General features: G+C 49.1%; 9 protein-coding genes across 9 annotated transcripts; 5 read left to right on the top strand and 4 right to left on the bottom strand.

The window, feature by feature from the left end:
- Positions 1–712: 712 nt before the first annotated feature.
- ONS95_004664 (uncharacterized protein) lies at positions 713–1,399 on the bottom strand (the record flags this gene model as incomplete). Its single annotated transcript, XM_058498033.1, has 3 exons — positions 713–907; positions 956–1,098; positions 1,192–1,399. 3 exons carry the CDS (start codon positions 1,397–1,399, stop codon positions 713–715), a joined length of 546 nt encoding a protein of 181 aa, XP_058351543.1.
- Positions 1,400–1,429: 30 nt separating this feature from the next.
- On the bottom strand, positions 1,430–1,735 carry ONS95_004663 (uncharacterized protein; the record flags this gene model as incomplete). Its single annotated transcript, XM_058498032.1, has 1 exon — positions 1,430–1,735. One exon carries the CDS (start codon positions 1,733–1,735, stop codon positions 1,430–1,432), a length of 306 nt encoding a protein of 101 aa, XP_058351542.1.
- Positions 1,736–3,636: 1,901 nt separating this feature from the next.
- On the top strand, positions 3,637–4,241 carry ONS95_004662 (uncharacterized protein; the record flags this gene model as incomplete). The annotated part of the gene is made up of 2 exons (XM_058498031.1): positions 3,637–3,851; positions 3,947–4,241. 2 exons carry the CDS (start codon positions 3,637–3,639, stop codon positions 4,239–4,241), a joined length of 510 nt encoding a protein of 169 aa, XP_058351541.1.
- A 159-nt stretch (positions 4,242–4,400) lies between these two features.
- Positions 4,401–5,830, top strand: ONS95_004661 (uncharacterized protein; the record flags this gene model as incomplete). Its single annotated transcript, XM_058498030.1, has 3 exons — positions 4,401–5,011; positions 5,109–5,196; positions 5,336–5,830. The coding sequence occupies 3 exons, from the start codon at positions 4,401–4,403 to the stop codon at positions 5,828–5,830; spliced, it is 1,194 nt and encodes a 397-aa protein (XP_058351540.1).
- Positions 5,831–5,990: 160 nt separating this feature from the next.
- Positions 5,991–7,316, bottom strand: ONS95_004660 (uncharacterized protein). The gene is made up of 3 exons (XM_058498029.1): positions 6,978–7,316; positions 6,730–6,890; positions 5,991–6,663 (listed from the first exon to the last, which is right to left on the bottom strand). The coding sequence occupies exons 1-3, from the start codon at positions 6,995–6,997 to the stop codon at positions 6,266–6,268; spliced, it is 579 nt and encodes a 192-aa protein (XP_058351539.1). The 5' UTR covers positions 6,998–7,316; the 3' UTR covers positions 5,991–6,265.
- Positions 7,317–7,794: 478 nt separating this feature from the next.
- On the top strand, positions 7,795–9,557 carry ONS95_004659 (uncharacterized protein; the record flags this gene model as incomplete). The annotated part of the gene is made up of 2 exons (XM_058498028.1): positions 7,795–8,095; positions 8,143–9,557. The coding sequence occupies 2 exons, from the start codon at positions 7,795–7,797 to the stop codon at positions 9,555–9,557; spliced, it is 1,716 nt and encodes a 571-aa protein (XP_058351538.1).
- A 434-nt stretch (positions 9,558–9,991) lies between these two features.
- On the top strand, positions 9,992–10,402 carry ONS95_004658 (uncharacterized protein; the record flags this gene model as incomplete). Its single annotated transcript, XM_058498027.1, has 1 exon — positions 9,992–10,402. The coding sequence occupies one exon, from the start codon at positions 9,992–9,994 to the stop codon at positions 10,400–10,402; it is 411 nt and encodes a 136-aa protein (XP_058351537.1).
- Positions 10,403–10,435: 33 nt separating this feature from the next.
- ONS95_004657 (uncharacterized protein) lies at positions 10,436–12,627 on the top strand (the record flags this gene model as incomplete). The annotated part of the gene is made up of 1 exon (XM_058498026.1): positions 10,436–12,627. The coding sequence occupies one exon, from the start codon at positions 10,436–10,438 to the stop codon at positions 11,972–11,974; it is 1,539 nt and encodes a 512-aa protein (XP_058351536.1). The 3' UTR covers positions 11,975–12,627.
- A 96-nt stretch (positions 12,628–12,723) lies between these two features.
- ONS95_004656 (uncharacterized protein) lies at positions 12,724–14,768 on the bottom strand. The gene has a single exon (XM_058498025.1). It carries the CDS (start codon positions 14,606–14,608, stop codon positions 13,055–13,057), a length of 1,554 nt encoding a protein of 517 aa, XP_058351535.1. The 5' UTR covers positions 14,609–14,768; the 3' UTR covers positions 12,724–13,054.
- Between the last annotated feature and the right edge of the window lie 140 nt (positions 14,769–14,908).

Here is a 14,908-nt window from a genome sequence, read left to right as displayed (position 1 = left end):
TGAATAGTTGTCATTAATACCGCCACTGAGCATATTGACGGCTTGACTAATGCAGATAATTCATCAACATTGGCCTGGAGGTCCAGAGGGGCATCAGGAACTGTCGAGATATCACAAACCTCCACTCGTGTGATCTGGATCTGGACTTCACTGCCTGCCGAATTGGTGGGCATGACTATCATTCTCTTCGCATGCAAAATGAGGAGATCGACAATTCATAACGGGCCTCTCAATATTTCATCCCCATAATGTACCCAGTCATCAGAGACATTTGGTCTCCATGGGATATCATTAGAGTATCAAAGCATACGGGCCTGAGCCTCTGATGCCAGTTATCTCAAGGTGTCTATGCAAGCCTGTCTCCCATGAAAGTCATCCATCCATTCCCGAAATGCAGAAACCCCGCCACCAACCTAAACATAATACTGAGACCAACCCAGAAAAGGAAAACTCAATGCAGATGTCTTTGTATCGAAAATACATTATATTCAAGGAAGATCATGGGGCAGCGTGTTGTCCTCAGAGCTGGAGATGCCGCTGGCATGCCTGGCAGCCTGTATTGTACCTGGGCATGACTCGGTCGAATTTGTGGAGAAAAGGCTGCCGGCGCGTGGAATATATGTCCTTTTTGCTGCATTGGATGGCTAGAATGTATGTACGCTGTTGTACAGTGTTGTGAAAAATTCTGTCCGATTCTCGGAGGTTTGGTCATCTAGCTTTTGGAGGAGCCTGCGGCGTCGGATGCTTGTTCCTTTGCCTTGGACTTGGAATCGACATTCTCTTCTTCGTACAAATTGTGCAACTCGATGTACTCAATAACAGGAGCAGGAATCAAGTACTGGACGCTCATTTCTCTTCGGAGGAATAGCCGAATTTTGGTGCTCGAAATATCATTTTGAATAAGTTGCTGTTTTCCCGTCAGCTTCTAAATGTTGTCATAATGCGGAGAACTTACTGCAATAACGTAGAGATTCTCTTTCCACGGCTGGAGATTCTGAAGAGCTTCATCGATATCTGTTCCGGTTCTCTCTACCACAAATGCTCCGTATCGTCCCAAGATATGGTCAAGATCTTTGTCAGACCAAACACCAGGAGTTGCTATGTATTGTCAGTTACCATAGCTTTGCATATTTGGAAATCTCCTTATGTGTCGTTTGTGAGCTGTCGGAGATGTGGGGCGATTATCCTTACACATAGTTTGTATCAAGTCCGCGCCTGCCAGCAGGAGGATTCTACACTTCACTCTTGTCCCATCTGGCTTCTCCGCTCCTCCCAATACCTCATTGATCTCATGTTCGAAATGATCCAGCACCTGGGCAGTAGGTACGTACTGAGGCTGTCTGGCTTCCCAAGGATCCACCATAAGCCAGCTTGACTGTTCCGCTCCCAGCTCGCACATTGCGAGTCAACATGGGGTGTTAGCGATAGTTCATGTAGAGCAAATATGTACACACCTGTGTTCCGCGCTTGCCAGGCCAGCCTTCTTGTATGCATCCGAAACGGGTGAAAAGTATCCTCCCATAACCTCAAACTCGGTATTGAATTTGGCAAAGTCGGCACCCAGCTCGAACATCCGCAAGTGTAGGTAGGTGATGGGAGAGAAAGAGCCGCAAGCAATGAGCACGAGAGGTATCTTGTCGCCGTTGGTCTGGGTGAGTCGAAGGCGATTGCGCGGGAATGTATAGTTCTGCAGTGACTGCGCAGAGGCAGGTTGTGTTTGAGGATATGATGCCATCTCGGAAGGTCCTGTCGGAATGTGGTTTTGATTTCTTGCAAGCTGGGAGAGCAGGCTTGCTCTGCGTCGAGAAGGTTGGAATAGGTAGCTAGCGTGGGGGAGTCGGAGGAAAGCCGGTATTTGCGAACGGGATAATCGATTGAATGAAGTAATGCTGCTTGTGGGTATTCGTATGCAAGGAGTCCTTGGTTCCTTTGATACGACGATGATATAATATGATTGACTTTCTTAGTCTACTGTTGGATGTGTTGTTGTCTGCTGCGTAGAAAGAAAGGCAAAGATCAAGATCAAGATCAATCGAAGAGTGGTGCAGGTGGGTGAATTGCGCGGGGCCAGGGCCACCGATGTGAGCACGCTACTCGTACCTAGCAATTGCGAGGTCATATAATACGGTAATCATAGGTAAACCTACCCTACTATTACTACCTTACTTACCTAGGTACCTAGACCTTTTCCGCCTAGTTTTGCAAAAATGGGCGGGGCTGCATCGCACGAAGCTTGTCTGAGGAACAAATACCTGATTGGCATACAGTATTTTTGGCACATCCGATAAGCCGATAAGGCTACAAGAAAGACACTTCTATACATCTTTGTTGATACCACTTCTTATCTATTTCTATTTCTATCTTGCATTGAGCGTTTTTCCATAGAACGGGGACGCTGTCACGTGGAGGCCCATGCGCTTCTTTGCGGCTGTAAGTTACCTCTCAGGTTCTGTGCCTTTACGGCTTTACACACGCCAACACGCTTGCAGAATGATAGCTGCGGACCTACCTACGAATCGTCCACTTTGTTTTGGCTGTAAATGGTTCCCGCGAGATCACAGATTACCCTCTCCGAGGTGACGACTACCGATTGTCAACCTGTCGCGGTTGCCAGACCCGTGAACGCGAGCAATACAGTGAGAAGGCTAAGGGCGGGTTTGTTCAAGGGAGATACGATCGACGAGTATGCCGAGAACACGCTGCAACGATTCGGAGGCAAAGCAGGGGATTTGGACACCAGAAGCACGTGTGAAGTGGTAGGTAACTCGAAAAGAGCAGGAGGAAGAGGGTCGACGCTAGCAAAAGCTCTCCGACGATGAGAATCAGTGGTATCAAGAAGAGAGGCAGTGGGTAATTGAGCAGGACCGCGTGTGGCTTGAGGTCGATATCTTTACAGACGAAATACCCACTTCTCATAGTAGACAGAGAACAAGGCCTGTTTACGCTACACTTAGTGCTCCGTTAGGCCATACGAACCATCAGCCCTCAATTTGAAACAAAGTCAAAATGCAGCTGAGCCTCACGGGATAAATTTTGTTTTATCATGCGAACCTTCTCCAGATTGATCGGTCGAGGTAGAGACGTGGATCTTGCGGCATCGCCGTGGGATTGGGTGAAGAGACATTTCTAGCTTCCATACGAGTAGGCCTATTATTGCACATCTGGATCATTCCAAACACGAGGACTTTAGGACAAATCCAAAAAAGAATTGGCATTGAAGCAAGCTTTTTTATCCCGGAGGCGCGGAGGATCAAACTGACGCGCATCCCGAAAGACACTTCCTTCGTCCTTGCTTCCTGACTATCTTCCGATGCGTGGGTCTCGCTGATTGGGCTATTAGACTTCCACTATCGTCGCACCAATTCATCTCACATGCTTTACATGCCCATTAACCTAACTTTAAGGGTGATATTTGTACTGTATCAATAGCCAACCGACCTTAAGAGGAGTCGACGTCCGGATTCTCGCTGTTTCACACTTATAGTGCGCTTGATATGCAGCAGTGAACGCTTAACACAGAAGGTTCTCTAGTTGTTCCAGAAGGTGCTCACTCTCGGTGTATGAAGTAAATAAAAAAACTCGTCGCCTGGTCCTTTTGAAGAATACGGCACCTTACGAGTCATTTTGTATTTCACGATGCAGGCATCGCTGTTCTCTGTTCTGTTTTGCCTTGTCGCTTTTGCTTTTACTCAGTTCGTCACGTCGCCAGCTGATCTCAAAGCCATACAAGTCCCCGGCGGTATAATTGTGCGCTTCAAAGAAGTTCCAAATGGTGTATGCGAGACCGATGCGGGTGTGAAAAGCTTCGCTGGATATGTGGACGTGAGTCCGACCCAGCACATGTACTTCTGGTAGGTATTGCGGAAGCACATTTTGTTCTACTTTTCAATTGTTGTAATCGAGAGCTGTCAGGAATATGTCTACGAAATTACTGACCCGCGTACAGGATGTTCGAAGCTAGGGAGAATGTTGCATCAGCTCCGTTGATTGTCAGACTGGATGGAGGTCCTGGCGCGTCTTCTATGAATGGCCTATTCAGCGAAATTGGGCCCTGTCGCATTACCGCCGATGGAAAAGTTGTGGATAATCCATATTCATGGACAGCGACCAGTAACGTTATGTTTGTCGACCAGCCTGCAACTGTCGGCTTTTCCTTCACGACTCTAGTCAATGGCACAATAGATCCCCAGACTGCGGAGATTGTTCCTCAGCAATGTACGATGGCGGATCCCTTGGTATGAACTATCTACAAACCCTCAATTGCCAGGGCTCGTCCGAGGACGCATTGTATTCTGTGCTGCAAAGCGCTGACGATTGTGCAGTGTGGAACTTACTCGTCCCCAGACATATCTCTGACGCCGAATTCAACTATTGACGCAGCGAAGGTATTCTACAATGTGATGCAGGGATTCATGGGAGCATTTCCACAGTATGCCGCGAATGGCATCCATATTAATGGCCAATCCTATGGCGGTCATTATGCTCCAGTATTCGCAAACTATATCGCCCAGCAAAATAAACTTAACACCTCAGGCACTGTTCATCTCCCGCTCAAGTCTATTATTATCGAGGATGGTTTCATGGATACACGTGAACAGTTTGCGGCGTACTACAATTACTCCGTCAATCCAGGGAATCCGTATGACCTTGCGCCGTATAACGAGACATTACAGCAGCAGCTCTTCTCTAACATGTTCGGTCCCGGTGGATGTCAAGATCAACAAAAGGCTTGCAACGACAATCCGACTGATGCTGGGTGCAAATCTGCTGAAAACTTCTGTGTCTCCAAGGTGGAAGAATTCTGGGACAACAACGTGGGCAGGTCCGAGAATGATATTCGCCTCATCGCACCAGATCCTTTCCCTCCCACTGATTTCGTGGCATATCTCAACCAAGCAGAAATACAAGCAGCAATTGGTGCCTCAAATAATTTTACGCCAGCATCAGTACAAACGTTTCTGGCTTTCGACTCAACTGGGGACGATAGTCGCACTGGTGAACTTGTCACGCAGTACGTATTTCGAGTCATCTATATTCCTATTCCGCCAGATCTTATCCAGATAATCATATCCCCTGATATGACTGCTAATTCTTGTCCGTTACCTCAGATCCATGCGAGATTTGCTGCAGCAGGGGATCACTGTCGCCCTGTTCACTGGAGATGCAGACTATGATAGCAACATGATTGGAGCTCAGGTATGTTTCTGTTCGGGTTCAGTGTAGTCGAAGATCCGGTTGAAATCAGCTTCATGCTCATTGGCACAAGCTATCTTCAAACTCGAAATCTTCAAATCCTACTTCAAGCGACAGGACTGACCTGGCAAAAATTCTGTAGGCAGTAGCCGCTAATGTCGGCGCAGCGGGCTGGGGAGATGCCGGGTTCGTCAACTTGTCTGCAAATTCCGATGGTCAAATTCCAGGGCAGACAAAGCAAGCTGATGGCTTCTCATTCACTCGTCTTTACTTCGCAGGCCATGCTTCCGTTTTCAACCAGCCCGAAGCCACGCAGAGGATCCAACAGCGAGCTGTGGCCGGCTTGGATATCGCGACGGGGAAGACGGCAATGGCGCTCGGGAGAAACACAACAACAAAGGGGACGAGAGAGAGCACGTTTAGAGAAGGATCTGCTACTGTGCAATTACAGAAGACACCCCCAGACGCCGTGTACGACCCGATAACACACGTACCAGTTCGGTCCAACATTTCTGCGATGGCCCAGAGAACTCTGAGGACAAAATTGGCTGTGGGGGAACTGACACCACACCCATTGGCGGGATTTACTGCAAAGAAGATTCGGAGAATGGTATATGGGAATTGGCAGCGTCCTTGATGTGCAAGGTCGTAAAAAGTGTGAATTTGCATGGCAGTCACTTTGGAAAACTCACCGACGTATTACCGTAATATAACATCCGTATTCGCAGATAAAGGGGCTTGTCGAGATTACTACTTGTTTTTCTATGATCCTTCTCTAGGTCTACTTAATAATAACCACCTTCTTGTATCATGCTGCACTGACGGCCTAATTATAACAGGCGACAATTTGCTTATACACAATCTCGTACGTGTTCGTTGCCTTTTAAGTGATTATTGAAGGTTTGGATACTCGCTAGAAGTGTACAGTGGAAGTACACGTTTGTGGTTCTCTCTACGACAGCCCAATCTATCCCCTGCTATCAACCCTAGACCAAAGTCCTGTTACCGACCCAACCCTATGCATACAAAAAGCGTCTACCTAGTAATGCAGAACGTACCGAGAGATATCCATCTACTCGTCCTTGACACCACCACGGCCGGCCTTCTCTGCGGCGGCAATCGACTTCTTGTCCTGTGCCTGGGCAGCTCCCCCCTGGAGACCGCTCATCAATCCAGCTGGGGCCTTGAAAGGTCGCTTCAGCTCTCCAGTCGCTGGCTGTCCGAACAAGTGGATCTTGATCATGTTGCCCTCGAATGCGCCCTTTAGGGGAATGATGGATTGAATAACGAGTGGGTTGGTGTACTTGAAGTAAAGATGCATGACGCCCATCATTCCAACGCCCATAAGTTGTGCCTTGTAGAGTGCCTTCATTTGGGAGACATCATATGCGTGGACGGTGGTGGTGATGAGCTTTGGCTCCTCGGTGGATCCCATTTGCGGTTGCTCGACATACTTGAGGGTGGTCATATCTAGAGACAGTCAAGTCAGCATTGGTCGGCCTCCGCGTATTCCTCAGTGACGCCACAGCAACGCACCCTTCTTCTTGTTGATCTGAAGATGCACGTAAGCATAGACGGAGGTGATAATAACATTCGATAGGATATAGCCGGCGCGGATCATGTTGAGAACGCTGGGGTCATCCATAGGGATCTTCTTAGAGACTTGCATCATCACCAGGATGATCACCAAGTTGGTGCTACACGGTTATTGTTAGAATGTCTGGAAGAATAGGATAGGAGATTGAGAATAGGATAGGAGATTGAGGGCAAGGGGCGTCGCATACATTTGGGGACTGATGGCCATTGTGTCGGATTCGGGGTATATCAGAGAATGAAGAGTTTGAGGTTGTAATACTGAGTCGAGGTCTGGAATTAATGCGACCAAAAGTTGATGTTAGAGAGCTTGTCTGCGTTCTTTTGGAGTTAAATTCCAGAAATTGAGCACGAACGTAAAAAGAAAGCTGTCCAGAGTCGAGGTCGCCTGCACGTCATGCCTGATTTGGCTAGCGCTTCGCTTGCTACTGTACGGAAGTACAGGCGTTTGGCTCGCTCTAAAACCTGCCCTGCGCGCCTGCCCTGTGCTTCAAGAGCCTTCCAAGTTCCAACTGCCTCGCAGCCTCGCCTGCTAATAGCGGCTCCCATACGGAGTACCTCCGTAGAATGATAGCCTTCTGTGCTTAGAACCCACACAAGTCTACGATTATGGAAGGATGGCATTTCTGTCAAATCAAGGCACATACTGCTCCGATATCATTTGTTTAGTTTGTTCTTATAAATGATAGTAAATTCAGTCTTCGTCGTAGAAAAACTCCGATTTCAAGCCAACAGAAGCCTGTGCCTGAAATAATCAGCCACTCCCCGCGGAGGTGTAGTAGGGCCCTGCCCTGCCCTGCCCTGCCAGCCTGCCACAGCAGTCTCGCTTAGGTATTCTGTCCCTCGGCCCCAGCCCTGGCCCCGGCCCCGGCCCCGGCCCTTATCAAAAACCCTACCGATTACGGAGGGAAGCCTCGTCTCTATTGTTCACTACCGGATAACAAATTTCGAATTTACAAAAAAAAAAAACAGACACACGTCCATGACCTACCCAGAATCAAAGCAGCTATGGCGGCTGTATCCCTTCTTACCGCGATCGATGCGACCTCTCACATCCACCTTGTTGTCGGTTCTAATCCTCTCGCAGTAGCACGATGTGCTAAATCTCTCGAGGTCGGCGCAAAGCCTCTTCTTATCGCCCCCGCAGGCGCAGAGCTACATTATGCCCTACAGAAGAGGATAGACAATGGAGAGATAGAATGGTTGAAGAAGACATTCGAGGACGAGGATCTAATGCGATTAGGAAGAGAAGAGATCAATTCTGTCGTGGATGCTGTTTTTGTTACGCTTTCTCCGAGGGATCCAATGAGTAGGTTAGCTGTAAGTTTAGGAGGACAAAATCACTGATAGGGATAGGTTCACATATATCCAGAATCTGCAAACAAAACCGCATACCTGTCAACGTGGCAGATTGCCCTTCCCTTTGCACATTCAGTCTTCTCAACACACACACCGACGGCCCACTTCAAGTAGGCGTAACAACAAATGGTCACGGCTGTAAACTCTCGTCCAGGATACGAAGAGAAATCGCATCATCTCTCCCTCCAAACCTAGGCGCGGCATGTACAAGACTGGGCAAAATCCGAAGACTCATACAGGAGGAAGATCACCTCACACATCTCGCGCTCATAGGGACACTTGAAGAAGACTCCACAGACCAAACAAGCGCATTCAACGCCCTCGTTACAGAAGCCGACCTCGACGCCGCGAAAAGCAGACGTTTGCGCTGGCTCTCTCAGATCTGCGAATACTGGCCTCTCCGCCGCCTTGCAAACATCACAGACACAGACGTCGATTCAGTCCTGAAATCCTATGCCACGAACCCAAGTACATCCACGCCCCTGCTAGATAGCACACAGCTCGAGAAACGCGGCTGTATCATACTAGCCGGCAGCGGCCCCGGACACCCCGATCTTCTAACCAGAGCAACACACAAAGCTATTCTCAGCGCCGACCTCATCCTCGCCGATAAACTTGTCCCCTCCGGCGTACTCGACCTCATCCCCCGCCGCACACCAGTACATATCGCGCGGAAATTCCCAGGAAACGCCGAGCTTGCGCAGCAAGAACTGCTCTCTCTGGGGCTAACAGGCCTGCAAGCTGGGAAGACAGTTCTGCGACTTAAGCAGGGAGATCCGTACATCTACGGTCGCGGCGGAGAGGAGTTTGAGTTCTTTAGGAAGGAAGGATTTGGAGATCGGGTTTCTGTCTTGCCAGGTATAACAAGCGCGTTGAGTGCGCCGCTGTTTGCGCAGATTCCGGCGACGCAGAGGGGGATTAGTGATCAGGTTTTAATATGTACCGGGACAGGTAGGAAGGGGAAGCCAAGTGTACCGCCTGAGTATGTGGATTCAAGGACAGTTGTTTTTCTCATGGCGTTACATAGGATCTCAAGCCTAGTAGCGGATTTAACGACGTATGATAGTATAGATGCGCAGATTGTGGATAAAGAGGGGGTACTAGATACAAGGAGGGCTTTGTGGCCAACAGAAACGCCGTGTGCGGTTGTTGAAAGGGCGAGTTGTCCAGATCAGAGGGTTATAAGGACAACGTTAGAGTTTGTAGCTGCTGCTATTGAGGAGGAGGGGTCGAGGCCGCCGGGTTTATTAGTAATAGGGAACGCGTGTGAGGCGTTGATTGTAGGAAAGAAAGAGAGAAAATGGGTTGTCGAGGAGGGGTTTAAAGGGTTTGAGGAGTTTGTAGGAACAGCTGGAATCAAGGAGTCGGTTAGTTGCGAGAAAAAAGAGAGTGTAGAAGGAATAGTGTCATGAGGAAGAAATAATAGCTTAATTTATTCTGACGCTTAGACACTCTTTACAGTACACACTTTTGAACACCTTTGAATTGAGCCTTTGATTTTGACGTATATCGATAAACACTTGGTATTTGTTTACCAGTACGATACCAACAGTATAATATTGTCCTCAGTCCCGCGGTCCCCTCTTTGGTAGGCAGACATACCTAGGCGAGCTAGGTACCTCTGTACTTGGTAGGGGTTTTCAATAAGGGCCGGCCAACTGAATAAGCGAGAATACTCCCAAAACCACTCACTTTCAACCTTGATATTACTATCGACTTTAGTTACAAACTGAGTCGACTTGTACGAGTCAGAAGGAGATTCTTTCTGCAGTATCGATCTCTTGCCGAAGGTCCTGTCGACAACCTGAGGCCTCAGCAAGAACCCCACCCAGAAAATCTCCAGCCAATGTTTATCCCGGACCCCAGCCCGGCGCGTATATGCAGATCACCGACCAACCACATCGTCAAGCCCACCTACTGCATCTCACATCCACCGCAATGGACTGCTAGCTTTGTCTTCCCATCACAACTCCAGGCGCTATTCCTGTCCCTCATGCAGGTTCCTGACCCAGCCCGTATCCAGAAGAGTCCATACACATCCCTTCCTGGTGTCTCTATCTTCAAGGTTGTCCAATCGTCGCCCAATGGCCGCCCAAGATGGCTTGTCCCGCCCGCGGGCACCATGTACCAGACCCTCACTCCCTCCTGGTATATCACATACAGCCGCCGCTCTCAGCTCGGAGTCGATCAACTCTATGTTGAATTTGTGTCACAGCACGTTTCGCCCTTTGGTGACGACCGCTATACGTACATATAGCAGACGTTTCAACCTCACGATAGCCAGAGTAACATGATGCAGACAGGGAGGGAGGTAGCGATCAATGCAAAAGCAATCCTGCTCCTCCTCTTCATCTCCCTCCCATCTATAAGTTCTGCGAATATCCTTACCGACATTCCCAAGAACAATCCTCTGAACATCAATTGGGACCCAGCACCAGCACCAGAAGACGGTCCGCCTATTTCAGCACACGCTTCAAGAGACAAGTCTCTTCTCCCAGTCCAGATTGGCGCAATCCTCGGATCATACCTCTTCTGTGTTTGTGTTGTCGGAATAGCACTTCTCTTTATCGGACGCAGACTACGAATTCAGATCCAGACGTCAGTCAGAGTACTTGATATAGAAATGGTAGAACCCGCCTTCCCGCAAACGGCTGCTTTCGAACCCTCTCCAGTCTCGCCTGGCGGACCAGGCGGTGGATCAAGGAACTTCTCGTGGCCTTCACCAGAGAAAGATACGAAAAATCCCTACATCTTCCCTAGTATCAACGAGTCGCCTACGACACCGAACGGTCTTGCAGATCCATACGTTGACACACGGATTGTTGAGGCAGACCGCGAGATGTTACAACGGGACTTGGAAGACATATATGCCCATGTTATGGAGCAGGAGGATGCAAAGGCCAGGGGCGTGATCTTGAAGGAAATGCCTCTTCCCCCGCAATTGCAGAGAGTTGGCCCGGTTCCAACAGGTCCACTACGAACAGATTTGCCTCTAAAGAAGATTGAGAAAGCTCGTCCAGCAACCCTCACTCTAGAGGAAGGAAAGCCGAAATCACACTCGCGAGCCTCTTCTCTGATCTCTTCTCTTAAGTCGCCTAGACGAAAGGGTATTCGGGGAATGCGTATCTCCTCGCCAATCGCCACACCTGTCTCTGCAACATTCCCAGCAAGTGCAGCATCAGACGAAGAACCACTCACGCCCCGCTACTACACACCACCACCACCTCCCCCAGTCCCTAAAGACCAAGTTCCATACACACACTCCCGCGGCCCCTCTAGCGACTCCGCAGCCCGCAGTCTAGCAGAGCAGCTCTCACCATACCGAAACGGCCCACGGCACAGCCCGAACCCGTCCCGAACCTCAGTCCAGAGCCAAAACTCCAACCGAGGAGGTGACCCATCTTCTGCAACCTCAGCAACATCCCAAACCCCCCTCTTCCTCTCCGCCCCCAAACCTCGCCACCTCCAACTCAACTCGCAAGCACAAGCACAACCTTCCAACCCACCCTCCACCAACTCCTCCTCCCGCGCCCTCCCCTTCCGCTCCTTCGAGCCAGCCCTCCAATCCCCGTCATTCGTGCCTACCACAAAGACCACAGTGCTGGAACGCAACATCAAACCGAACGGTCCGCAGACGGGGGGGCTAAAGACGCCGTGGAGCGCTGGTGCGGTGCCATATAGTCCGTACCAGCCCTTCTCGCCGATGATTCCCATCACGCCGCGGCTGGTGACGAAGGAAGAGCGGAAGCAGAAGAAAAAGGAGGAAGGGAGAACGCCGGTGTTGGAGATGATTAAGAGTGAGGATGATCTTTGGGATAGTGGGTACTAGATATGTATGGGTTTATTTTCAGTTGTATATTTTGACGCCCGCTCTGAACACGTGTTTCTCTTCCCTTATTTTGTTCTTAGGGTTTGGAGCTAGGGTGGCGCGAGCATTTGACATTGATTGCATTGATTGCTTTCTTTGTTTGGTTGGTTATTTATTGGATGGGACGGCGGACTCCAACTAAGACTACCTTTGTTGGTAGTTCGTTCGACAAGGTGTTCAGGGGCTTACTGCGAGGGAATAGGTAGCATAGGATTAGAGAACCTTAATGATACTATGATGAATGTGGATTACTACTATACTATTCTAAGTAATTACAGGATGTCAGATATACTGAGAATTTATTCTCTTCTTACTCCGTCTTATAATTAGTCCTGTCTAGCATCTCTTGTATTATGACTAGCATAAGGTGAGAGAGGACCTTAGGTTGACGCCAAGAATAACATGGCCTTAGCAGGTTCAGGTGGGAGAAAGCTTCGATGAGAGCAGAGGTTGTTAGAAAGTGAGTAAGTACACCAACAGATAGCAAGCCGGCTTTCAGCGGGGAGGCGGGATTAGAATACAGAACTGTAGATACAGCACGAGAAACGAGCTTTGCCGAACATTAAAATGAGAAATGCAAGAAGTTGTGTACAGCAGAAGTAAGTGTTCAGGGCATATTAGCGCATCAATCACTCACATTAAAGAGAGTTGCGCTGAACTGCATTCATAATAGAGATAGAGATAGAGCAATGAGTTTTGATTAATTTTGATGTTCATGTGCTATGTACAGTATACTTCAAGTTATCATCCCTCTGTTCGAATTCCCAACGCTATTATCATAAGCGGGGTAGGCTGAGCTGAGCTGAGCTGGTGCTATTTTCTGTTTTAGTGCTTTTCATACATCATGCTTTTGCTCAGCCGAGTTGAAGGAAGCCCTTAGTATTTTGATCGAGACAGTAGATATGTGCAGCTAATATTGATACTTTTCCCAAAGACTTTCAGCACAGCAATATCACAATCAATCATGTTAGCACCTGATTCTACAAAGAAGCGAGACGTGTAATGATGAATGTTACATGATCAACTAACAAACCATCTCTTTCAACCCCGACCAAACCTCCGATCAAAAAGCTTTAACACCCCCATCACACTCGCAGCCTCAACTTCCATCGGTGCCCGACCCGGATGCACAGGAGGAGTAGCATGCAGTCTCCCTAACCAGGTATTCAGCTCATCGCTAGCCTGCTCGAAGTTCTTGTGCGTAGAAAGCGTCTTATACGTATCTGCACACGACAAGCTTGGAGGCGGTTGGGACGGTGCAGCGACAGGGACAGATTTGCAACAGCCTCCTCCGCTACTGTTACCTCCACAGCAGCCATCCGGGACAGAGCCGCTAGATGCGCGGATGGCTGCTAAGGAGCGGCAGAAGAGGCCGGATTTAGGGTCCGATTGGCATTGTTGACATGTCCCGGGGCCGTTGGCGCAGGAGTTTGAGTTGGAATTTGATAGTACGGAGTTGACGGGAGAGTGCATTTGGAGGGGTTGAAGGGAGGGCAGTTTTCGTAATGGACCTTTGACGTCGGTGTCTGACTGTAGGGATGTGACTTCGTTGAGGAGTGGAGCGAGACGATTGTTATTGTTATGGTCTTGATTAGCAGCATTGGATGCGGTAGCAGCTGCTGCTTCGGCACACATGCAATAAGTGCCTTCTTCACAGAAACCACATGATTCTCCTTGAGGACGATGGCTAGTCTGGATGACGACTTCTTGAGACTGAGCTGGCTTGGAAGAGAACTGTGCTGTGAAATCCACTTCAAGCGGCGTTGAGGGTTCCGAGTAACGTTGACGCTTATCAGTGTATGGTTCTGATGGTGAGTGTGGTCTCTTCAACTCTAATTGGGAAATATCACCTGCTCCCTTAATGGTCTCTTCCAAGCACTCGCAGTGAGTATCAGGACTACACTTGCCACATCCGGATGAGTAGATTGCCATAGCTTGTTCAACACAAGAACAATTGCTCGTAGAAGTACATCCACCACATCCGAGATTGGTCTCAGGTTCAGGAGCCACATATTGTTGTGGTTCGGGGACCTTTGGCTTATTATGTCGAAGATGCCGAGGTGGGAGCGGAACAGCATCAGTTCCTGTTGTTCGAGCACCATTGTGAAGGTATGACAACTCCGCAAGAGCAGCCTCCTTCTCCTTCCTTTCATACTCCGCAATTTGATCCAAAGTCTCACATCGGACTCTCCAAGAGTGTATCTCCCCACTGAATCTCTCGATATCCGCCTCAAGCTTTTCAATCTTGCTCCTCAAGTCCGACTCTCGTTTCAATTGATCTTCCTTGACCTCCTCGAGCTGCTCCTCCAGTTCTCCCACCCTTGCAGCACGTCGTTCCCGGAACGCACGTTGAGCAGCTCGATTCTGAGCCTTGCGCTTTGTGGGCGGGGTATCAGTGGCGGGCTTGCGACCAGGCTTCGGACGAGGTGGAATGATCCATTCTTTACGTGTCACTATAGTCGGCGTACCTGCAGCAGGAGCAAGAGAGTTCATGTTGGCAGCATTGTAGTTCTGAATCGCGAGAGATGGAGGGGCTGGTGCGAGGGCCGGGGGAGAGCCTGCGGAGGAGGGGGTTGACACAGCAGGTGACGCCATTTTGTTTAGTGAAGATTCTAGGGCTGAGATATCTTGTGTTCAGTGCGAGGAAGACCGCTTCGAATTCGTCTGAGGCGATTATGGGGTAACCATCAAAGGTTAATGAAGCTGTAAATACTGTTCTGCAGGCCTGTGAGGCGTAAAGAAGTCGGAGTAATGAGGAAGAGGTATAGGGATGCGAAAAGATCTAATCAGATCAGATTAGACAAGAACCGCGCTAAGGAAGACACTAGTGCGTGAGCCGAGATCGGAAGAACAAAAACCCCTCACAAAGCTCAGCAGTGGACTTTTTCACATGAG

Source organism: Cadophora gregata (assembly GCF_030347475.1).
Source record: "Cadophora gregata isolate MNR1 chromosome Unknown scaffold_15, whole genome shotgun sequence".
Taxonomy (NCBI): Eukaryota; Fungi; Ascomycota; class Leotiomycetes; order Helotiales; family Ploettnerulaceae; genus Cadophora; species Cadophora gregata.
The sequence above is the reverse complement of the archived record's forward strand: the minus strand, read 5'-3'. Positions and strand labels throughout refer to the sequence as shown.